The sequence below is a fragment of the Ambystoma mexicanum genome, chromosome 6q (assembly GCF_040938575.1).
Source record: "Ambystoma mexicanum isolate Mex_15411 chromosome 6q, UKY_AmexF1_1, whole genome shotgun sequence".
Lineage (NCBI taxonomy): Eukaryota > Metazoa > Chordata > Amphibia > Caudata > Ambystomatidae > Ambystoma > Ambystoma mexicanum.
Genome location: NC_090937.1, coordinates 1,091,073,894 through 1,091,098,486, shown reverse-complemented (window position 1 = coordinate 1,091,098,486; position 24,593 = coordinate 1,091,073,894). Strand labels below are relative to the sequence as shown.

Below are 24,593 nucleotides of genomic sequence, written 5' to 3'. Positions count from 1 at the left end.
GATGAATAGTTCAGATTTATTAAGGATTCAAAGTCAATTGAGATAGGTGCTGTTTGTCGTCATTTTCTTATGCCCGTTATAAACCCTGGCCACGTGGCACTGGAGACTTTGGCAAAATAGCAGTTCTGTTAGGGAATTGGCCCCATTCTACCATCGGTTCGCAGACCCTCATCCTCCCCAACTTCTCACTTTTATTTGTTGGTAAATTGGCCATTTTACCACTTGTTTCCCTGAGTTCCAGAATAGAGTTTTGTGAAAAATCCATCTCTGCCCACCCCAGGTTTCATGCCGCCTTGTGCAAGGACCTTTTCAAGTACACCACAGCCACCCTTGCGGTAGTGCAATGGGAGCCTGACTCCGTGGTGCAGTGGACGGCTGCATATCCAGTGTGTGTGTTTCTCCACTAGCTGCCTGTCTGGGACGAGTCTTGTGTTTAGTTAGGAACGTTGTCCATTGGATAAAGCTAAAATTAAATCATTAACAATTTGGAACATTGTAAATTATTTGTTTTCCAGGTTTATTGGACAGTTTAATAAAAAAATTTAAAAAATCTGAAACATTCGCATGATTGGTATGGGAATGTGACTTCAACATATTTAAATGCGTAACTCTATACTATTTTATACCCCTATCCAGGGACAAAAATTTAGTTTCAAGCTACTAGCCAGCCATAAAGTCACTCGCCACCTCAATTCTATACATACAGAGCCCACCATTTCCTACTAGCCAAGAGTCAAATATCACTAGCCAATGGCTAGTGGCGAGTGTTCATTTTGCATCCTGCCCTTTAATAGAGGCTGGTTTGCCAATCGCTTTGTCGCTGACCCGTCAGCTGTCTTCCTTTCAATCGCGGCTACGTCTTAGTCTGTAGCACTGTTGAAACTACATGGTTCTGTAGATCTGAGTTTTGTATCGTCAAAAATTCTAACATAATGATTAACCCTTCCCCGCACTAATAAGAATTCAGCGTACTCTTCCCCACAACCTTTTACTGTGCAGATAGGGATGCGTACATGTGTGAACGACATGCAATTCACAATTATGAACCCTACGCCACTACGAAACCAAAAGCGATTGCTGACCACAGGCAACTTTCACCGCCTCGAGCTGCTCCACCATTTGCTTTAAATTTCCTTTAAAACTGGTTGCATTGTGTTTCTTCTTGGCCTATGTCAATCCTGGCTGTTCGATTAGCAACAACTGTACTAATGTTCCTAAAACGTCAATCAACGCATTGCTGTATGCCTGCAGTCGCACGGTGCCGCTTTATGTGTAGATTTGGTGTGGTTTAACATTGGATATGCAAATCTTGTGGCACATTGTTCGAAAATAATTCAATAAATGCGTGAACGCATCCAGGAAGTTAAAATATTTGTTTTTCTTAAAGGTGTACAGATTCACCTGCGATTCCTGCAGAAGATGTCAAGCAACGGCCCGAAAATTCGTCTTTTGCCTCGATCGGGCGGATAGTTGTAGAAAGTACAATCGACGTGAGCGCCTTCAAGAAGAACGGCACAGTTCAGTGCATAGCGTCCAACACCGTGGAGAGCACTTCATCGGTGTTCAGCTTTGCGATTGAGGGTAATTCATGTCCTGATTTGGAAGTCTTTGAACTTGCAGATTTAGCAGAGCCAGATGTATTCGTCAGAAGATCAGTCGAGAAGTACGTGGTACTACTAGTTTAAATCTCTGTATAAAATGCTTTGCAGTTCAGCCGTTGGGTCAGGCCATCTTAGTTTGTAGGAACACTGATGCATAGCCGGGTGTGGTGTTTGCCATGGCTTAAATGATGTAGGAAAGAAAATGTGATTTGCCAAGGTTGGTCACGGATGGATCATCCTTGTTATCTTTTTATGTCGGCATGAAAAAGATGTAGTTACATAGCGCAGTGCTGAGCCATTGGGTCAATGATCGGGCAAATAAGTCTTATTAAAACCTGCCACAGTTTAGTTATCGGAAGGCCATCAGCCTCACTTTGAATCCTGATTGGCGGCGTCATTTTTTCTGAGAATAATCTCTTATCCCCTTGGCACTTGACATTCATTTTTTCTCAGTATTTCTTGCTGAAGAATAAGTACGAATGATAAGGTTGAGGATATTGTCTAGCTTAAGTTTGTATCGGCTTCAATATATAGGACCTCATTTTCAATTTCCTGCGTAAATACATGGTGGGGACCTGTACACGTTTTCCTCATTTGCACAGCGGTGTGCCGAAGAGGAGTGCAAAAAGGCAGTTTACGTGCCTGTACGCCGCTCTTTCATTGAAGTGGCCAAGCCACAATGTTCTAATGGCTTTCCATTCGGGAGGATAGCTCTGGGGCAACGCGTTTGTCTTGGAAGCAAGACCATGCAGAGCAACACAGGTTTGAATCCATGTCCCGCGCTAAGAGACTGGTGACCGGTGTATGTGACCGGTGTTAATGCGTTTACTTGCACAAATGTGCTTCTAGTCCCAACTGCCCCGGCTGCATTTTACATATAATGCAACAGTAACAATCACCTGAAGGAGACGCCGAGTTCACTTTTAAATGGTTTGGGTTGGTAACAAAAGGGCGACATTGGGGGGGGAGGATACCCACATTTATTCATTAGAATGTAAACCTACGCACTGTTTGCGGGAATCGAGGTATGTGCGTTTAAATCCAGTGTTCGAGGTTTTTAGAATGCGAGATTAACAGGATGTTCTTCTAGTTGTATTTTTAATGAGATGCTATTAATCTATTCTTTGTTGGGCCATGGAATACCATGCATTAGGCTTTCTCAGTCTGTCTGCAGAGTTCTGTGCTGCCGGCTGGCTAATAAAATAACTCTTGTATGGCTTGCAAAACGAATGCAAAGTCCACCATGTGGTGGACTGTAGAAAGGTGCATAGAGTCTTGGTGGATGGAGGCTACTGCTCTGCTATAGAACTGCTTGCTGCTGCAGCTTGTCACACTGCGTAGCGTGCCGGTCCCACTGTGTAGCGTGCCGGTCCTTCTGAATATACAGTGACCAACGCCTGATTTGATAGGTTGAACCTTCCACCAACTAAAAAATAAGACTAGTTTACAATTTGGGGCCAGCCAAAAAGCAGCTCAGCCGTAATGTTCTTAGGAGATTTAAAAACAGCCTGTATTAAGTGGGAGACCATGAAACATGGCAGCATTGCGTGGTACAAATCACTTTAACATAGCCAAACATATCGAAGCACATCCTGGGCTTGAAGTCTAGCGTAACATCATAACAGCTACTGTTTGTGCCATCTGGTGGGGTGCAACAATCCCTTTTCTTTTCTCTTTTGTTTTTGTTTTCTCTTACTCAGTGGTTCACTTTTTTCTCCTCTGTAGTCAGTACTTAACCGGTGGTTTGTCTCATAAAGTAATGTAAACAAATCACCTGAAATCAAAAATATTACATAGGGTAAGTTTAAGGCAATGGAGTTGTAGGACAGCCTCACTCGGTCAGACCGGTCTTCTTTGAGTGGTGATGAAGACAATCCAGACAATGAGGAGATATTTACTCCGCAGCGCTCTACCCACTGTTTGTCCACTTTTAAATGACATCAGGGTCTTCATCGCCAATCTTTCACTGGTGTCTTTCCCCCTCAAATCTTTTTTTCTGCAGTGCGCACACAATCTATTTAGTTTGTGTTAAATAATGCATCAGTGTCTTTGTCTAGCCAGTTCCGCTCATGACACACGAGGGCTTGGGTCTCACCGTGAGGCATTGATTGGGTGGATTATGTGTACTCTGTGCACATGCAGTAAAATATGCATATGTAGCATGTGTTCTGTGTAGTTGGATGTCGCTGTGTCAAGTGTGGTGGAGTAACATCTTTTTTTGTGTGTGTATTTCTAGAAAAAATCAGTACGCACACCCTCTTCACTCCATTACTGATCGGCTTCATAGTGGCTGCCGGACTGATGTGTATCGCTGTTGCCGTGCTGGTGTACAAATATATACAGGTAATCAGAAAAGTTGTTTCTTTTGATAATCTCGTTTTACCACCCAGTTGTATTAGCTTGGCCATAAAAAAATGGCAGTAATGTGTGGGGGGTATTCTTTATTTCAGAAGCCAAAATATGAGATCCAGTGGAAGGTGGTTGATGAAATAAATGGCAACAATTACGTGTATATAGACCCGACGCAGCTTCCGTATGACCACAAATGGGAGTTCCCCAGAGATCGACTGTCCTTCGGTGAGTAGAAAAGATTTTAGATTGACCATTGCATTGCATGCAAGCAACGTGTGTGGTGGGTGTGTGTGGTGTGTGTGTGTGGTGTGTGTGGGTGTTTTTTTTATTCATTATTTTTTTTTTTCCTTCAAAATTCTCTAAGACAAAAAGAGCTAGGTTGTCGCTTTAATTTGAGCAATGTCCAGTCTGTAGAGTCCACAAGAAACTGGGCTGCACACAAGGTCTAAGGACATCCGTGCTGGACGAAATCCATAATTGATTCCCCTTGATTTAAAGTGATTGGCACGGGGAATGTCACACAGGAGTGGTGATGCTGCTCCAAGTGCCTGGTCGGCCCTTTTGTGACTTTCCTCGAGTTCATGCTTCTGATTGCAGGTGTAGGGATGGTTCTTGGGCTCATCTAAGTTTTAGTGTTGCTTATAAATGCCTACTGTGTTTTTGCTAATAGTCACAATTGTCACTAAGTACGATTTTTGGTTACTGAGGAAGCACTGCTGATTTTCTTCCAAGATGAGTTAATTGCCATCTCGATTGTGTAATTGGCGCCTTTCTAAAAAAAAAAACACATTTGAAATGGAGAATTAAGCCTTTAGCCCCCAGTGGAAACCTGCAAATGCACCTGTTATTCACATCAAATACAGAGTGTTCATCTAAAAATGTTCTCATCTTGTGTTCTACTTTTTTCAGGGAAAATTCTGGGGGCTGGAGCTTTTGGCAGAGTTGTTGAGGCAACTGCGTATGGCCTGTTTAAGCCCGACACTACCATTACTGTAGCAGTTAAAATGCTCAAGCGTAAGTATTCGTCGGACTCTTTGATTAAACTCTCAACTGCACTCTACCTTTTGTCCGCTAACCATCCTATGTCCATTTTCAGCGAGTGCCCACTCCACTGAGCGAGAGGCACTCATGTCCGAGCTGAAGGTTCTGAGCTACCTGGGGCAACACATCAACATTGTGAACCTCCTGGGTGCCTGCACCGTCGGAGGTAAGCCAGCCACTGAGTTGCTACTCCAGAAAGCAAACCTTGCGCAAGAACCGTCTGAAGTACTTGGTAGAGAGCCATAGGTGGTAAAGCAAATTGCCATTTTCCTAAATGGACCACACTATATCAAAAATAGCCATTTATTTTAGCAACCAGTCGTTTGTTTTACTCTGAAGTGACTGACTATATCCAATTGAGTAAATAATGTAATAGCTAAGTGGGTTGGTAGGTAATATTATTTTAGGTCCAGCTTCATCTTGTCGGCCAGAGTGTCGGTGACCATTCATGTTCTGATATAATCCGTGAATCTACAGTGTAAAGTGAGCCTCCTTTAGCCACTACTATGTCATCCTGCATAACTTGAATTGCAACACCTGCCATTGGACAACGTGGTATTCCCTTCTACCATGTTAGGTCATTGTAATGGCTGAAAATGGCATCCTGGAAACGAAGGGGCCAAAACAAATGGTGTCCTTCCGGTTGCATGTACACCCTCCTGCTTTGCCTTTCATAAAATGTTTTTCATAAGTTTAAATCATGGTGGCCGTGTTGGGCGAGTATATGTTCCAAACAACGGGTCCCGGCATGCACACTACCCATTCTTTCAAACAAATACATTGCTGTCAGCACCCCGGACATCAACCCAGGGTACTGATATCAATAATCGTAATCTCTTCACTCGGGCCTCTAATTGAGGCCCCATGCAGTTACTGGCCAGTTAGAGAGGCCTGAGTGAAGTGATTAATTAGTCAAATGAACAATGCATGTTCTAGAAGACCATGTGAGCCAGCAGTGTTTTTTTTTTTTTTCTGCGTGGGAAACTCCAGTCCATGTTGGATGGGTGCAGGAACATCCATATGCTCACTTGGAGGGTAAAACATTCTCCTCATCGCTGTTATTAGCCCACTAAATTGTACTCTGTTTATCGGCCGAGACCAGAGCCGGGATTCAAACTCGCAAACTCTAGCTTGCCCCACGTCAGGCAATCACTTAACCACTGAGCTATCCAATTTTTAGCTATCCCTTTCTAATGGATTGAGCACTTTGTCTCAACCTTTTTTTGTATAAGCGTTTTTTTCCGCATACATGAACACTGCACTTCTGGTAGGAGTCTGCATTGTACTTCCTCACCTATGTTAGTAACGTCACCGTCTTTTGCAGTGCAGTGCTCATGGGCACAGTCCAAGTTAACCTTTTGGCGCCCAGCCACATGCACTTCTAGTGACAGACTTAATTATCTCACTTTGTATGTGTGTATAAGCTCTTCTTTTGTGCTCCTAAATTAATCTGGAACTATATTCTAAACGGAAGTAAGTCCGACCGGTTGTTTGAACCTGAGCACATTTCGGTACATCGCATCTTCCTTCAGGAAGTGATGAAAACCAAACATAGGTGCCTGGCCTGACACAGTCCGGCCCACTGTTAAACATCCATCCATTCATGCTTGCGGCTTGTGTTTATATAACTTTCACTCTCTGCCATATGTCTGGCTTTATAATGGCTTCCTGGGATCACTCGGTTTCATCTCGCAGTCCTGTGGGCTTGAAGGGAAAGGAGGCTCTGCAGGCGTGCCTCCTGCTTGGGAACATGATCTGCTGGTCCGATTCCTCACATGTAGATGTCTCCGCTCTGACATTTATGGCCCTTTTTTCACAAAATACTCTATGCAGGTTCTTTTCCCACACATGACCCCTTTGTGCAGTTTGCTCCAGTGTCTGCTCTCGGAGCTCCACATCTGACTAATGCGCTGCGCTTACTGTTCAAAATAAGTGATTTTGACAAGCACCTTTTTATGTGGAAGAAATCCATTTTATGTGTGTAACGTTTTTTCTTCCGTCGTTCAACATTACACGTGTCATTACAAAGAACCCTTTATGATGAATTCCGGTATGGAGAAACCTTTTTTGAAAGACTTGATACCCTTAGCAAAATGGTGTGAAAAAGCAATTGTTTCATTTTATTTTTATACTTCTGAATTCCACAAGCCCAGGCACTGTATCCTACCTCTAATGGTATTCATAACATTAATGACCATTTTGGCAGCACATAATTGTATGCGATCACAAATCCATTTCACAGATATTTATTTTACAAATATATTTATTGCATTTTAAATGTTCTTCATATTCTTACATTTTGGAATGTCTAGATTACATTTCTTTGTGAAAAAATCATATTGACGGTTTCCTTAAGAATGATTTGAAGCTTCCTTTTTCTGAATGTCAGTTCATCCCGGGAGGATAGCTCAGCGGCAGCGTGCTCGACTTGGAAACAAGACGACATGGGGCAACGCAGGTTCGATCCCTGGGTCCGCGCTTAGAAACCTCTGGGTATTACGCGCGTTATAAATAACCCATCATATCATACAGGACCTCTGAGTCTCTGTAGATATCCCTCAACAAATCGTAAACTCTTTCCGATATACCGGATAGGTATGGTAATGGTATGATACGAGATTGCCCCCCCCCCCAATTCAATGTATTTGCACAGCCCTTGTGTATCATGGCTAGTTATTTTCTGACTTCCGTCCCATGTCATTTCTCACATGCTCACCCGGCACGCCCTCCTCTAGGACTCGCTGAATTGCAATGTTAAGGTTTAGAGGACTGTCGGTATTGAGGCGGGTGACAGCAGCTTGTTACTTATGACGGACACCTGACACGTGATCAGAATGCGGCGGCCAAAAGCTCCATTAATATCCCTTATTAAGATTGTTATTCATGACTTTGAACGATCTTCACTTCACTGCCACTTTTTCTACTTGCCCTTGCCACATTTTTCACGCACACAGTTGTTGACTTGCATAGATTTTGCATCTTTGCATTGTTCTCCCAATAGATGCATCTATGTTTATACGCACTAAACGCACTCCTTCTGTGGTTAACCCTAATTGGCACCCTGGTGAGTGCGAGCAACCAATAGGTTGCTCAGATCACTGGCTTTAGCAGCCGATCTTTGTCTGTGCTCTGAGTAAGCAGGTGGCTGCACGCAACCTCTTTCCCCCCCGAACACTGGGCCTCTTGCGGCACTTTCTGCCCTCTCCCCCGAACACCTGGGCCTCTTGCGGCACTTTCGGCCCTCTCCCCCGAACACCTGGGCCTCTTGCGGCACTTTCTGCCCTCTCCCCGAACACCTGGGCCTCTTGCGGCACTTTCGGCCCTCTCCCCCGAACACCTGGGCCTCTTGCGGCACTTTCGGCCCTCTCCCCCGAACACCTGGGCCTCTTGCGGCACTTTCTGCCCTCTCCCCCGAACACCTGGGCCTCTTGCGGCACTTTCGGCCCTCTCCCCCGAACACCTGGGCCTCTTGCGGCACTTTCGGCCCTCTCCCCCGAACACCTGGGCCTCTTGCGGCACTTTCTGCCCTCTCCCCCGAACACCTGGGCCTCTTGCGGCACTTTCTGCCCTCTCCCCCGAACACCTGGGCCTCTTGCGGCACTTTCTGCCCTCTCTCCCGAACACCTGGGCCTCTTGTGGCACTTTCTGCCCTCTCCCCCGAACACCTGGGCCTCTTGCGGCACTTTCTGCCCTCTCCCCCGAACACCTGGGCCTCTTGCGGCACTTTCTGCCCTCTCCCCCGAACACCTGGGCCTCTTGCGGCACTTTATGCCCTCTCCCCCGATCACCTGGGCCTCTTGCGGCACTTTCGGCCCTCTCCTTCTGCATAAAGCTGCTGCTTACATTTATATTGTAAGCCACTCTTAACTCATCCCTTGATACTACTGCGTGACGGCCCCCTCAAAGCCTGCTTCACTATAATCATTGGCACAGTGGTCCACCAAGGAAATGGAAGAGGGGATGAGAGCGGCATGTTATTCATAGTTTTTCTTTATTTTGAAGGTGAAGAAACGGGCCCACGTGCCCTCCAAAGCAGTTTATTTTCTGCTTAACACCCCGGATGTTACCCAGGGTCTCTCCCTTCCTTTTATGCTGCTAGTGTGGTACAGCCTGCCACCTCTGCGTTTGTCTTCTGTGTTTTTGCTATGGTTTCACCCATTTGATGCAAGGAGCCTGTTAATCTGTATTCTGTCGGTTTCCTCTTTCTAGACCAAAGCAAGCACATTTTTCTTTCTCATGATTTCAAGATGATGAAGGAGGGTACATGGCACTAGTTTGCGTTGCCATCACCTGATTTCATCCGGTGATTCTCAGCATGCCACATGAACACGCCTTTATACACCACTGTCTCCTTGTTAGGCACCACAGACTAGGATCCAAAACCCCTTCTGTTATTCTGTGAGACTGTGCACATTTAGGCTGGCATGCTGCTTACACTTGACATATGACCACCACCCAGCAAGTGCTTTTGTAAGAGTATCGCTATTTTCAGGAAAAGGCAGCATTCGTTGCATTTTTTCCGTCGGAATGAACAGTTACATCCTGTAGTGGAGTTAAAGGTTGAGTGGTCGAATTAGCGTGTAAAGTAAATCATTAGCCTGTACCAATCTGTGTTGGAGGACATTTCGGAGTGTCCGTCGAGCAATGATCGATCTCCCGCACCGATGTGCTGTTCGACGGCAGCACTTGAAACCGAGCCTACCATAACGTTATTGCTAGTCTTTTCTTTAGTCTGATTTGTGCTCAGGGCCCAGTTGTTTGCAGCACATCAAAGGAATAGTTGCCCAAAATAGTCTGTGTGCGTCAGTTCCTTGGACAACTTGGAAACGTCAACCACATTTAATGCTTCAATCGTTCACTGCCATCAATGAAGGCTCTCCTTCCTAGCTGAGCTCTCTGTAATTTTCCACACCAAGTTAGTGTTTTTGTCAGTGTCCTTGAATGGCCTTGCGTTTATGTTACACTTTTCAGCAAAGTGATTAAACTCATGCCTTTTTCTGAATTGTAGATTCCACCTACATTGTGCTGCATATCAGTTCATGGGGCTTAGCTGCACTGCTACTTTTAGGATAGGTTGGTCATTTGGAGCTTGCTGCCGTAGTCTTGAGTTTTGTTAAGCTGTTCGTGATTCGTTAACCTCGTGGTTTATGCGCAGTTACGTTTTGCCACGCTGCTCTGAATCCAGGTGCCGCATGGCGGGGGCAAATCCTTGCGGAGGCTTGTTTTAGATTGCATTGATATGCTGATTTAAACCTCTCCTCAATGGGATCGAAATAGATGGCAACAAACATTCCTAATAAGCGAAAATTGAGATTTTCTTTATTTATTTTATTGTGCATGTGTTGGTTCACAAGCTTGTATTGGATGAAAATTTCGCATTTCAAGGAGCTTTAATTATTTCACACTGATCATACTAGATTAAACTGTGCAACCTTTCTTGGATTGTTCAGTATGCCATATTGCCCCCTAAATTCTGCTTCTCTGTAAATATATGGTTCGCAAACCAATGGGTGATCAACAATACATTCTGATATAACAGGAGTGAGCACTTGGGCCTGAAAATTCCTCTTCTAGACCGCAAAAGCTATATTTCGCTGCCGATTTAGACTTGCAGGGTGTGTGCTTGGAGAGTATGAACTTTTTTGTAAATTGCTGGAAGATTTGAGCTCTTCTTGTCCAGGCCAAAGCAACTGTCTGATGCTGCACTATATTTTTGCCTTGGCCTGGACTCAGTAGGAAGCGAGTACTTGCACTTTGATCTACATGCCCTACCAATGCCATAGCAAGTTCTTTCTGATGGGCCCTCTTAACAAACCCTGCCCCACACGCTGAAAGGAAAATTCACAGATCCTCGTTTGCGTTTTTGCTTCTTACATGATGTGTTTTCTTGCAACGTGCAATAAAGGCACCTATGATTTATACATGTGCTTTCGTTAATTTAAAAACCTGTATTTAAAAAAAAAAATCTTTGTACTTCAGGTCCCACACTGGTAATTACAGAATACTGCTGCTACGGGGATCTCTTGAATTATCTGAGAAGAAAGCGAGATTCATTTATATGCCCAAAGATTGAAGACCTTGCTGAAATGGCACTTTACAAGAATCTTCTGAATCCAAAGGAACTTTTGTGGTAGGTTTCCCAGAAATGTAAACCTTTTTATATAATACATTTAAGGGCAACTAGCTCATCCGAGATTTGGGCAGTTCTGCTGATACTTAAAGTCTACTCTACCTATACACACACTACTAAATTACACTCAAATTGGGGTCAACCTGAAATAGTTACTGTAATCCATAGAGGAGGGGGAGACTTTGCACGGTGGACCCCTGAAATTGCCTTTTTAAGAATTAGTCCAGCAGGCCACCAGCAGTTTAGCCTGTTTGGATGGGGAGCCAACGCGGTTGGCATAGGTGAATCTCTGATTATCACAAAGCTCCTGGAAGTAGTGAAAGGCCATCTACATAATGGTCGGACAATGATTGACTAAGGATTATTCTCCTACTTAATGGATGCATCTGGCCTTGAGCACCTGCCACTCAATGGGTTCATAGTGAATCGCTCAAAATCTTACTTTTGATCAGTTTGCATCTGTGATTAAACAAGGCTTTCACCCCCCAAACAGACTGGGCAGGGTATACCTAGCCATGCATTGGTTCGACACAGTGAGCTATTGTGCCACTTGAGCCCGTTGGGGTCAGTGTGGTCTCTGCCCGATGAATTCCCCACTCCATACTAAGCAGTCTACTGGTTAGACGTTTGGACGAGGAAACCTGGTTGCAGTTGCTCCCCCATTGGGCTCAGGAGACAGAATTGATGAATAACTTATATCCCTTTCCTAGCCGTGGTGGGAATTAAAGGAAACCTATCTATCCATTCCTGTGAACCAAAGATTTCACCGCCCTGCCCATCAGAGTTGCCTTGCTTGTCTACCACAGACAGTGCAGGACGCATCCACTGAAGTCAACGGATCCCTCCTGTACTTGACCTGTGCTTTTCCAGCTCCTTGGACTTAACAAGTAGATGGCACCTACTTAGGTCAGTGGGTAATCTGCATACACAGTTTGGCACTCCAAAAATCTGTCATTGTATCTGATGGGAGTGAAATGCATTGTAGTGTATTGACTCCTAAAACAGTCTGACACTCCCCACAATTTTGAACTGTCCCCAGAATATAACCCTGCAACTTTGGCATCTGGCCTATCTGTGCTCACCCTTTTTCAACAATCGACATCACGCCAAATGCCACCCAGAATGTATGCTGGATTTGATTGGATGGGAGTCCTCTGTAGGAATTGCTAAATCTTCCTAATGAAAAGGAGGTTTGCCTGGCATTTCGGTGCTGAACTGCCCTTGTGGGTGGGACAAAGACTGATATGCAAATGGTTATTCCTCCTTTGTGACAAGTACAGTGAGCAAAAAGCAATGGCTGCGGACTGAAAGTGGGGGGGGGGACCACAGAACAGGTTATCATGCCATGTTCTTTCTAGAGAGGGGCACCGGCTACCTTTTTTGTAGCATAGCAACACAGGTTCGATGCCCGGGCTTATTCTAAATAAAGAAGAGTAGGCATAATGCTCCCCTCCAGTCTTGACATAGCATTATAATTATATTGCCTTTCCAAATGAAACATAATTTTAAGTGTCCTATCAAACATTTTTTTTTTTTAGTGTTCATGTTCCATTGTTTTATTTGTGTTCTCTACAATTTGTACCTACACAGCAACACAAACAGTGAATATATGGATATGAAACCAGGCGTTCCCTATGTTGTTCCGCCCAAAGCCGACAAAAGGAGGTTTGGAAGGCCAGGTAAATCTTTGATCTTGCATGCATTTACTAACGCCACGATCTCCATTAACAACAATGTAATGGTTATTTTGTAAAAAAAATATATATATTTATTTACGAATGATAATTTTTGATGGGAATGTGTGTTTATGCTGGCCGACCCTTCACATGGCTAAACATGCCTGGTTTGTTTTGGTAAGCGCCTGGACTAGTTCTTCTAGGCGGGTTTCCCATCTGTGGAATAAGAACTCCCAGAAAACTGTTCTGCTATGTTGGTCTATAATAGTGCATGTGACCAGAGCTCACTAGCTCAGTTTGCCGGCAGTAGGATGCCGGCAGCAAAATAACCCAGGCACAGCATTTTGTTTGGGCAAGGCTCGAGGGGATGCATAGGCATATGGAGGAGGCAAGAGGAACAGGGAACAAGGGTGTTTACACCCTCATATGAAGGGGGAAAAAAGGAATGCCGTGGCCAGCATTTTTACCTGGAGATTGTCCTGCTAGCGGTAGGGCCAATGGGAGCAGTTTTGTATATACTGCAGAAAATATGGACCTGAGACATCAGGGAGCACTCTGGCATATAGTTTAACTGAATTGGCTACTGATGCAGTGTGTTCTGGAATAAACGTGCCACTCTGCAACCTTGTGATGTAAAGTTCTAAGCAGGCCTAAGGCATGCAACTCAAATCTTTGATTGTAACTTGAATATTTTGATCACTATTGGTGTATTCGCAAAGATGGCCAAAGCCTTAGAGATTCCATCACTTTGTGGATCACTGGAACCGGAGTGCAATTCACGTAAACAAAACGATGATTATTTATTAGAGCAGATTTTGGCGTAGATTGGTGTATAATTTCTAAGACTCGCCGCCTACAAACCTGAATCTTTTGCAATATTGCTGATCACTGGCCATGATCTCTTCTCTGTGACATCCCACACCATCTTGGTTTCCCCCAAAGCCAGGCTATATCTACAACACCAAGGGGTGAGCAAGCAAACTGTGCAGCGTTGCTCATGGCACGCTTTTCTTCAGTTTTCAGCATCTTCGGCCTCCGTGCTCATTTAAATCTGCGAGTGCGCCTCCTTCCCATCCCCTCTTGCACTTGGAAGGTGCATGTGGAACGAGTGCAGTGCAGCTACTGGAAGAAGAGAACTCTTCATTTATTGTTTGCTTGTTAGGCGCTTATACAGAAAGAAAATACTGTTTCAAAGCGCCCTTCTTATTTTCAAAAGCTCATGCATATTGACAGAATTTGTACATTGGACAGGACCTTGGTAGGACTCTTTCGAGACTAGCCTCCCTGCCGCCCTCTGTCTTGAGCCGGATCTCCTTAAATACCAGGAACTCCTCAAGACTTTCCTCTTCTCTTCCTTCTCTCTCCCTCTACCCTGTTAACCCAGCTCTTGTTTTTTTCCCCCTCTCTCCCCTACAGCATGCTTGACTGGCCGCCGGGTGTACCTCCGAGTCTCACTGGTCCCCGGCACCCCCGCCAGTCCTCTCTTGCACTTGCTTCAGGGTCTTACACCCCACCTACACTCAATGCACTTGAGAAATTAACCCAAGAGTGGCTATTTCTGCACTTACCCCAGTCTCAACTGACCGGGTGCACTTGATCCTCTTCCTCCCTGTCACCCTCTGTGCACTTGCTCGATTCTTACCTCCGTGCCTGTAGATCGTTGGTCTATTCTTCCCTGTCTTCACCCCTTAATTGCACTGTTAGGCCTGCCTGCGATTCTGCAGTTTTATTTGCTGTCTCCCAATGTATTTTTCACGCGCATACTCTGCTTGTGCAGACTATTATCGTCTCAGAATTTCAAGAGCTCATGTTCCCACCCTCCTTGAGCGCTTTGAAACACTTGCCTGTGTATAGGCACTATGTAAATAAACAATACCATACCATACCATTGCTTGTGTTCACCCATTAAAACCCAGCTCTCCTTCAGCAGAGTCAACGATTTCCACATTATAGTCTGATATTAAATTATATAGCAAGGCTACCGGCAATGTTCATGCTTGTCTGAAAAGTGAAAAAGGCATATTTTTGTGCCAAAGGTTGACCTTGGCTAAAGGTCCGTGTTTACTGCAATGCCCGAATGCTAAAACTCATGAAATGTACAAGGTTTAAGGGTGCAACTGGGGAATTTGGTGCATGCAGTGTTCTGTCTCGGTAAAATGCAAACTCGGATATGGAAATGGGCTCGCTGCGGCTATATAGTGTCTTCACGTTTCTCTTCTTATCTTTCCACTTTGCATAGTAGTGACCTGATGTGTGTTGGCACGAACTGCAATAAACCTGTCGCGTGTTCCATGGAAGTGCTAATCCATTTACTGCACTGCTTTGATTAGGTTCCTACATTGACCGAGACCTCGACATCTCTGTTCCTGAGGAGGACGACCTGGCCCTCGACATCGAAGACCTGTTGAGCTTTTCATACCAGGTTGCCAAGGGAATGAATTTTCTAGCCTCTAAGAATGTAAGTGTCTCTAGATGACTGAGAAGAGAGTAAGGCAAGGGCTCCCTGGAGCCACCATGGAATTGTAACTGTAGCACATATAATTGTCACTTTACAGAATCACGTGTTTTAATGGTGGGATTGTTGGGTCTACATTTTACTTCATATTTTTAAATGTAAGTTTCGCTTTCATTTTTGTACTTGCTTGAAGCTCCTGCACCTCATCCTGAAATGAATCTGGAACCTGCTAAAATCTCAAACATCTTTCTAATACTGTGTTTAACGTATGACGCAAATGTAGCCCAAGGTTTTTCAGCATGTCCTGCGCATTTTGGGGATATGCTTTGACCTCCTCCTCCTCCTGCTGCTGATTCCTAGAACACTTGATGCAATTAAAGTCTGTGGTCAGTGGCATCACAAGGAAGAGAAAGAAAACCGGGGTGCGCTCTGGGTCATATTTGCTTGTGCTTCTCCAACCTCTTGTCCCTCCCCTTCCTGCAGCAAATGGAAGGCTATGGAGAGTGTAGGGGAGGGGAAGCACCCTAGACTCTCATATGTTAGGCATTAACTGGAGCATGCTGGCACGGCTGAGACATCTGCCCTGAATATTCGGGCACCAGGCCTTTAGTGTATAACTGTCCCTGGTCTGTCTCTCAATACTACCTCCTCCATCCACTGCGATGCTCTCATCCAGGCGACCATCACAAGTGTAAAAGCACGTGTGGCCAGACAGAAGGAGTCAGACTCACGTTGGACATTTGTAACTCTTTTATTTAAATAAGAACACTGCCTAACTTGCCCTATTGCTGTGGGAAGGTTCCCTACCTAACCAACTAAGGGTGCTCGTCAGTCTATTCGTCTTTCACTCTTTATACTTGATGCCCTTTTGCTTGGGGTTTGGTATACCCTTAATGATGATATGACACCACCAGTCGAGGGGTCCCTTTACTGGGTTCCTCTTTCTTTCTCCGTGATTTTTGAGATTGATACTTGACCTGAACTGAGAGTGGTTTTCAAATCGTAATGGCTTCCACGATTCCTCCACAATTATACTTGGTTACTTTTTCACTCTTTCCCCATGTACACATTCATGCTTCTTAATCCCAGTCACTGTTGCGTGACGACCCTCTCTGGTGTCTGCTAGCCCTTAGGTCTTGCTCACTCACTGTCCCCCAATCAATATTGGTTACAACTCTACTTTGGTTCTTCCAATGGGTATGCTCGGGCGTTCTTACGATTTCACAATCAATGTTACAACTTCGGACACTTTTCTCACTTAAGCCCGGTTGCCTCCTCTTTCTCGGTTCCACCCGGATACATTCAGTTGTGGTGGGTGGATTTGCAGGGCTTGGTGTCGGCACAATCGATTTCCCTGAGTTTCTGTCTCCTCTTTCTCAACTTCCCTGTGGACTTTCTCTCTCTGCTTCTCGCTGTTTTGGTGTGCTCGGCGTATGGCTCCAGGCAGGAGGATTTGTTCTCCCATCCTCTCCAGTTTCGGTGTTGTTGATCAGGCCCCAGGACCAACATGGCTTTTCTGTGCCACAGGACCACCATCGCTTTTCTGTGGTCACTCCACCCCCTAGGACAGTCTCCAATATTCTGTCCTGACAGCAGTTTTCCCACTGTCTGTTGAGCCAGGTCTCGGGCGTCTTCCTCTGTCTTCCTTCACCGCCTCCTTGCTGCCCTCCAAGACGTCTCTACGCCATAGGGCTTTCCCTGCGTATGGCTCTCTTCTCTGATCGATGCGACCTGCTTACATACAAGTCCACACTTAATGGGGTGTTTGCTTTTTTTCGTTCATGCGTTATGTTTGATCCAGCATTACCTGGAGCCAAAAAAACGGAAGGCACATTACTTGTCACTGAAGGTAATCCCATATAGGTAGCTAGTATTGCAAGAGTTCCTTGTGGGAATTAGTCCTTGTCCCCTAGAGGGAAGTCACTCCTTTTGTGAGGCCACTTGCCCAGACTCCTATTGAGGGTCTTGCGAAGCGGGCTCACCTCTCTAGCCTCAAAGGGGATGGCTGCCCCCTGGGGAGAAGGGGCGAATGCTCTAGATTCGTCACACACCCTACACAGGAAATGCCTCCATCATCTGTAATGCTAACTATAGTTGCCATTATTTATTTAGAAATTAAATCCTTCCTTTGACAAATTCATATGCAATGCATGCAATGCTGCATTTGCATGGTAGCAGCAACAGGACAATTGAGGTTGCATCTTATGCATGATGGCTAAACCAGGCATGCTTTGTTCTAAAATGTAAATATTACCATACTAGTTGAACAACAGACTGGAACGCAGACGATTTATTCTATATTTGAATCTCCTAGCACGAGAGATCTCACCAACCCTTTCCCTCTCCTACCCTAATAAATGACTTGTCTACAGCATACCGTACTAATCAAGTCCACTCTTGTACACAGCAGTGCTCTGCTGAAAAGGAACCACGCTAATGGAGCAATGCCACTGCTCGCGTCTTTCGTTGTAACACACCACGCAACTAGCGGCAACCCCGGTTTCACAGTGTCAACTTCCATTTGCTTGTTTTTGGGATTTGGATGAAATACATACTCGATAGTCAGACCACCTATAATCACAGGATCGGATCAGTACCTAAGGAATTGAATCTGCTTCTTATTCTTTCCCACAATACATTTTTCTCTCTCTTTCTCTCTTTCTCTCTTTCTCTCTTTCTCTCTCTCTCTCTCTTAGAAACCTCTAGGTATTAAGCATGTTATAAATAATCAAATCCTATACATGGGGTAGGATGGCAATAACTGAGCATCTGACGGCGCACTTAGCATATGATGGCAGCAGCTGGGCATGTGAGGCTTTTTACATATGACAAGAGCAAGGCATAAAATAAGCAGTGTCGCGGAGCAATTTGCTATGCAATTCTGTAGGTTTGCTAATTAAATAGGCACTTGTGTAGCTAAGTTAGCTATTTAAGTTAACCTGTTCAATGAAAGCACAGATCACCCTGCATTCCTCTCTTGCCTTCGGAGCTCTCTCCACCCTCTTTTCTCTTCACTGCAAGTTCAAAGGGGCTAATGGAGTAAGAGTGCAGAAGTAATCATCCCCTTCACTCATGTGCCAAAAGGCCTGTGTGGGAGTGCGACACACATTTTATTTTTATTTTTCTTATAATTGCAAACCAGAAATAGTCTGGATAATACGGTTATTAAGTTAACTGTATCCTGTCTGTGAAAGACCATTATGTGTTAGTTATTTTTTTAAAAGGCTTTCAGTTCCTTTTCTAAAAATGAAAAATGTAATAGGTTACACAATGCATAATTACAGTATTGCTGCTGTAAAACACTGCATTCTCTCTATGCTTTACACTGTGACGTTTATCTAAATCTCAGTGTCAACTAGATTTAGTTTTGTTGGGGAAGATGGCATCATATTGACAAGTGGCCACCTTTGAAAATGTTCATGACCACGCGGCCAAATGCTTTGATGGCAAACCTAGTCCTGTGGCCTGCTGGTTACATACAGCTCGCAACTGGTGCTCAACCCATGAGCTGATCCCATACTCCTTGAAATTCTATCGTACCATGTTAGTTTATACCTGCTACCCTGAAAGTGAGATGACCGCAAACTACAATATTCTGCCTGGTTTGCCCAGTTCTCTTCCTGCTACGGCATCCACTCTGCAAGCTACTTAAAGTAGCAATCAATAGTTTAATCCAGTCTGTACATCTAAAGACCTACTGCAAAACTGTACACTTTAGTTGTCCTCCAGAGCTCACTTTGCTCTGTGATTATGATTGCATTATATATTTGCACCTGCAGAAGAGACAGCTGGCCAAACTGTTTTAAGAGCCTTTTTATCATATCTGTTCGTGTCCGTTCATGCAGCTAACCTTTTTACAGACACTCGTCCAAAGTATTTTTACCCACTCGCATAGTAGAGTAGATTTTAAGAAGGGCCAGTACCATTTGCAGGGGATGTTTGAAACTTGTATTTAAACATTTCTTTGTTTGTAGTAAATGACAAATACAACTTTCACAATGCATGGCTGGCCTCTGGGTGGCAGCAGAGTGCCAATCTAAAGTGGGTTTGTGGTGACATGCACCATTTTACAGAAAGAATTTGCCAGGCCTGAGATATCTCACTAATGTCTTACTTTAGAGGTATACAAAAATGATGTATTGTTGCTCATTTTATATGTTGGTTACCAGTATCTTCTGGTGGCATTAAAAACATTAGTACACAATTGCTAATCAAATGGGTTTGTTTGCTAATCAAGAAAAATGTAATTAGCAAACACTGCTAATCAATTTTTGGAAACTAATTTATGCCCTGCAGAGTTGTAAAAGCTAAGATGCCTTTTAAACTAACTTCATGGTGGCTTTAGCAACCACCAGTGTACTAATGCAGCACTTTTTATGAGTTTTCTTACATTCCTTTATCATCTGGGTCAATATGCACGCATTCAACATCATTTCCTGTGATGCTTTCAGGTCAAAAGACATGTGATGGCACTTACTGTGATCTGTGATCCTCTGGTGCATTATTTCACTTCAGCTCACCCTGGTGTTTTGGTCCATTAACGTTGCTCTCTGTGGAGCTTCAAAATGCACCAATTCCAGACAGAAAAGCACCATGAAGGTTTCGAATGACACTGGCACATATTCTATCTGTTACCCCATGTCACATCCACCTGCCCAGACTATCATTTACAATTGGCCAATTACATGGTCTAGCCATGAAAAGCAACACGGCAGTGACCAAGTAAATGATGACAAAAACCACCTTGGTCTATCTAATTCTAGCATGCGAGAAAGTGTGCTAAACCTGTAGGTGTTAGATTTGAATTATGACGTCCAATAGGACCTTTGACGAAGGAAAATAATCTAGTCATTCAGGAATTTGATTTGGAGATGTTCAACCAGCTTAATAGTCTGAATAGATCATGGGGAAATTATTGTGGTATAGCACCCAAACTACAGTCCTCCTCTTTGGACTTAATGCTGGGACCTGGAAGCTGCATGGCAATCTGCAGTTGCAGCTCTTCACAAAGCACACTCCTGGATAATTCTACTACAAGTTTAGATTTTCTGCATGGACAATGGCCCATACCTGCTGGTGCTTTTTGACTACCACGCTTTTTATCCTTGATCTTCCATTACGTGCTGTAGACTGTTGCATCCATCGCTCACCTGACAGAGCAGTTTGTCCAGTTGGTCAAACTCCATGTATCCTTAAGGAGCTTTGAAGTGACCGAGTTGGAATTTAACTCTTTACAGTGCTGCTTAATAAACAAAGGATCTTTTCTAAATGGCTTCCAATAGAATGCGAGAAGTGGCATTTTCTGTTGTAATTGTTGCTTCTAATGCTATGACTTCTTCTTTGCTATTTATATACTAAAAGCCCTAAAGTAGTGCCAGACTCCAAATCTGTGAGAATGAAACCTCACAGGTTCCACATTCAGGGAGCTGTTATCCGTGCTTGGATCTGCATAGCTTTGATATCTAAAAGAAGGGCATACTTGATCTGGCTAAATCTGTGTAAGGAAAGTCTTAGTCAATAGGAAGCCTGCAGGACGCAAAGCTTCACGCTCCTGAAGGGGCACCCTTGCCCGAGTACGCCAACATGTTTAGCAGGTTATAGGTTCTGAGCGCTTCTTCAGCATGACTGTCCTTTGGTCTTTACAATGCTCAGTTGAGCAAAGGGACACAAATCTGCCCAATGTGAAGAGCTTGTTCACAAAGTTCTTTTGTGAAATCGTGTTGAGCCACACCCCTCGGTTAGGAACTTGATGGCTGCAGGCACCGTGCAATCTGCCCGCTGAGCCATGAGACCGCTGGAGGTTGAAAATGCCTCATAGCCCTTTCACCAGACCCCTTCCTACATTTCCCTGGTGCAAATAAAACGGAGCAAGTTCATTTAGCACCAGTTTTTGCTGCTAAAATGACTCAAAATGGGGTTGGCCCCACACTCTTTATCTAAAAAGGTTCTCACTATGGCAAAAATGAAGCAGACCCTTTTTATTTACTATATTTGCTGTATAAAATGAATTAAAATGTAAAAGCATGAATTTACATGTTAAGAAGCAAACCTAATGCAAAAATGTGACGTGTTTGACCCAGCACAAACATTTTTTAGATAATACAGATTTAAGCATTTGCTTAATGTTTAGCACTGGCGCAAATGTTAGACAATCTGGCATCTGGTCAGTAGCTCAAAGTAGAAAGGATGATCGGTCAGAAATGGCTTTGTTAGACATCAAGAGGATTAAACTTTCGCTGACCACCTTATCAGCATGAGCCCCCTTGCGAATGCAACGCTCAATTGCCGGGGCCCTATCCACAATGGGACCTCACAAGACCCCATCAGGTGGCAGGAGGAGCCCCCTCTACACAACAACAATATCTTGCAGGGAACTATGCTGTCCTTTAAATAGAACCACCAGCCACGCTCCCCGGAGAACTCAGGCAAAGTACACCACACGCCACATTGGGGAGATTGGGAACTAAGCGAACACAGCCAGCCCTCCGGTCATGGACAATTGCTACTTCCCAATCACTGAGCCAGAACAGCGTGGTGGATAACGTGAAAGATAATGGGTACCTAAATATGTAAGATATGGAGACTGTTGACTCCACCCCACCACCACTCCTTTTCGAGTTTGAAAAGAAAGGCAAGGTTTAACACTCTGCCATTTTTAGTGATTGGTGCAGCTATGAAAAGCATATGATTCTAAGCAGATGCAAGCCACAGAAAGAAAATTACTCGGTAAGTAATGCTTGTCAAATGCAAAGCACTCCCTCCCCACCCACACACAACACTTCCGTAACCTTTGTTTCACACCGGAAACAGCAACACGACATTCCTAAGGGACAATTGATCCACTAAGGCACCAAAAATGAAACCCTTTTACCTTAAAAAAGGCAACAGACCAGTCTGAGATGGAAACCTGCTGCTCACCAACAAACTCGAAATGCGTCTTAGATTCAAAATGGCCAAAAGCCTGTTCAAAGCTGTAGCCCCCCACGTTCTCAAGTACAAATACTTACTCCAGTAATTAATACCACCCCGACTATCCCTCTCAGTCAGAAAGTAAACACCTGACCCAGGCAATATAAAAGAGGCTTTTTTCGGTCTGGGAGAAGCAAACCTGCTCTGCAGGGCATGTCTGCAGTCTTGCGAGAGCAGAGCCATACATGTGATCTAGGAAGACTTGAAGGGTCAGACGTCTGGAGAGACTGCAGCGACAAGGACACTGTAACCCCTTTATAGTCAAAGGCACCTATCCTTTGCTGAGTGAGCACTTTACGAGAGTCGGATCCTAGGAAAGAGTCCAATTAATGGAGAGAATCAGACCATGAGAGGGAGACGGACACAGGAAATCATCCAGACCTTGCCAGAGGATCAGTGGGGCAGTGGGAGGGTGGGTGGCTTTGTCAGAGCTGCAGAGAGGAACCTAAAATGCCCAAGGAAGGAGAACAAGCACATCAGCACCAAGGTCCTGGAGCAAACCGGTCTGATTGGCTCTAAGCTTACTGTGGGTAGAGTAAGCGCACAGCAGAGAGCAGGAGAGACTCGAGCTTACTTTGGGTAGAGTAAGCGCACAGCATAGAGCAGGAGAGACTTGAGCCTACTGTGGGTAGAGTAAGCGCACAGCAGAGAGCAGGAGAGACTCGAGTTTACTGTGGGTAGAGTAAGCGCACAGCAGAGAGGAGAGACTCGAGCTTACTTTGGGTAGAGTAAGCGCACAGCAGAGAGCAGGAGAGACTCAAGCTTACTGTGGGTAGAGTAAGCGCACAGCAGAGAGCAGGAGAGACTCGAGCTTACTTTGGGTAGAGTAAGCGCACAGCAGAGGGCGGGAGAGACTCGAGCTTACTTTGGGTAGAGTAAGCGCACAGCAGAGAGCGAGAGAGACTCGAGCTTACTTTGGGTAGAGTAAGCGCACAGCAGAGAGCGGGAGACTCGAGCCTACTGTGGGTAGAGTAAGCGCACAGCAGAGAGCAGGAGAGATTGATTGTTGTGAGCACAGATGCAGGACGGTGACCGTTGACTGATCGGTGAGAATAACTGCAGCTTAATACTCTGGCAAGAGTTGAGAAGTGCTTGCCAGTAACCTTACAATAGCAACCTGGCTGGGGGACATCGCAATTCCTGAGGCGAAGGTATTGCCTAAAGAATGGGGTTGGGGGAATAATAAATGCTTGCTGGTAGGTTATTGCTACATAGAGCCTGTGAAACCCACTCACGGAACAGGAGTGCATGGATGAGAAACCTGGCTGGTGGGCCATATCCCTAGATTGTGAATTTGACAAGGTTCTATGTCAGTTTGGCAGCTTTTGTTTTTACGATTCATTTTTTGCTGACAAAAATCAGCAAATCAATCCTGCGCCCTACAGGCAAGTACTGTTCCATGCAGTCAAACTGGAGGCTGGACTTTGAACCCTTCCTTGTAGGGCGAAACCGGAACCTACATTGAACCTTTTGAGGCATAATCGGGAACCTACTTGGGAAATCCCCCCATGCTTTAGTGTTTAGTGTCGCAACATGTGCACTTTCTTTGGGCCATCAGGGTAAGGTTCCAATTTCTCTTCTCTTGGTAGGCATTAAAACAAACCCCAACCTATTTTGTACGATAGAATAATTTTCAACTCCGTTTGTTTATATGACCTCGACTCTTGTCAGGCCACGCAGAGTAGTCTCCGAAAGTAGTATTTCTTTCGTAGCTTCTCCCAGCAAAAATACATGACTTAGTCATGTTGAAGAAAACCTTTCCTGTTAAATTTCTTGTAGGAAATGCTTGTTTCACTTCTTTGGATTATCAAAAACTGTGCAACCTCCAGGAACTATGGGCAGGATGTGCTTGAGCCTATTCTGTGTCTTATGTTTTGTATTTGTGTCATTCGGATCCAAGCAGTAGTGCCAGCCCAGTGGTCCCGGAGTTTGGTCACTATCTCCTCTCTACCATTCTGCTTTCTGACCCGGTCTCTAGCAGATGCAGATCTGCTAAGAGGGTTTCATTTCTGCGGCACTGAGGGGGTGCTAGTCCCAGTTCATCCCTTCTTGGTGAAGGGGCTGATTTACGCAACCAGTCGGTGCGGTACCTTGTTCTGTACTTGAAGCAGCTGGAACTCTGCATTCACGTACAGTAAATCCCTTTCCCAAGCGATTTAGGAAAAAACTGCCATGCAGATGGGCAGCAACAATGTTTTTTATCCAGAAGTAATGTGTGGCATTGGCCTGCACCAGGAGGAATGTGCCTCTCAGCAGTACATTTTGCAGGAAGTATCACAGAAATGGTGGTTGCACCAAAATGTATGTGACCGCATGTTTGACCTTGGGGAGGTGTGGGACAAACCACCTTGACATGACTGTGATATATC

General features: G+C 44.7%; 1 protein-coding gene across 1 annotated transcript in view; it reads left to right on the top strand.

The window, feature by feature from the left end:
- KIT (KIT proto-oncogene, receptor tyrosine kinase) overlaps positions 1-24,593 on the top strand; it is a 106,617-nt gene that overhangs the window by 71,074 nt on the left and 10,950 nt on the right. The window contains exons 9-16 of the mRNA XM_069631647.1: positions 1,388-1,581; positions 3,838-3,944; positions 4,052-4,178; positions 4,863-4,967; positions 5,050-5,160; positions 10,974-11,124; positions 12,715-12,803; positions 15,131-15,258. Of these exons, the coding sequence (XP_069487748.1) occupies positions 1,388-1,581; positions 3,838-3,944; positions 4,052-4,178; positions 4,863-4,967; positions 5,050-5,160; positions 10,974-11,124; positions 12,715-12,803; positions 15,131-15,258 (1,012 nt within the window). The remainder of the gene's footprint in view (positions 1-1,387; positions 1,582-3,837; positions 3,945-4,051; positions 4,179-4,862; positions 4,968-5,049; positions 5,161-10,973; positions 11,125-12,714; positions 12,804-15,130; positions 15,259-24,593) is intronic.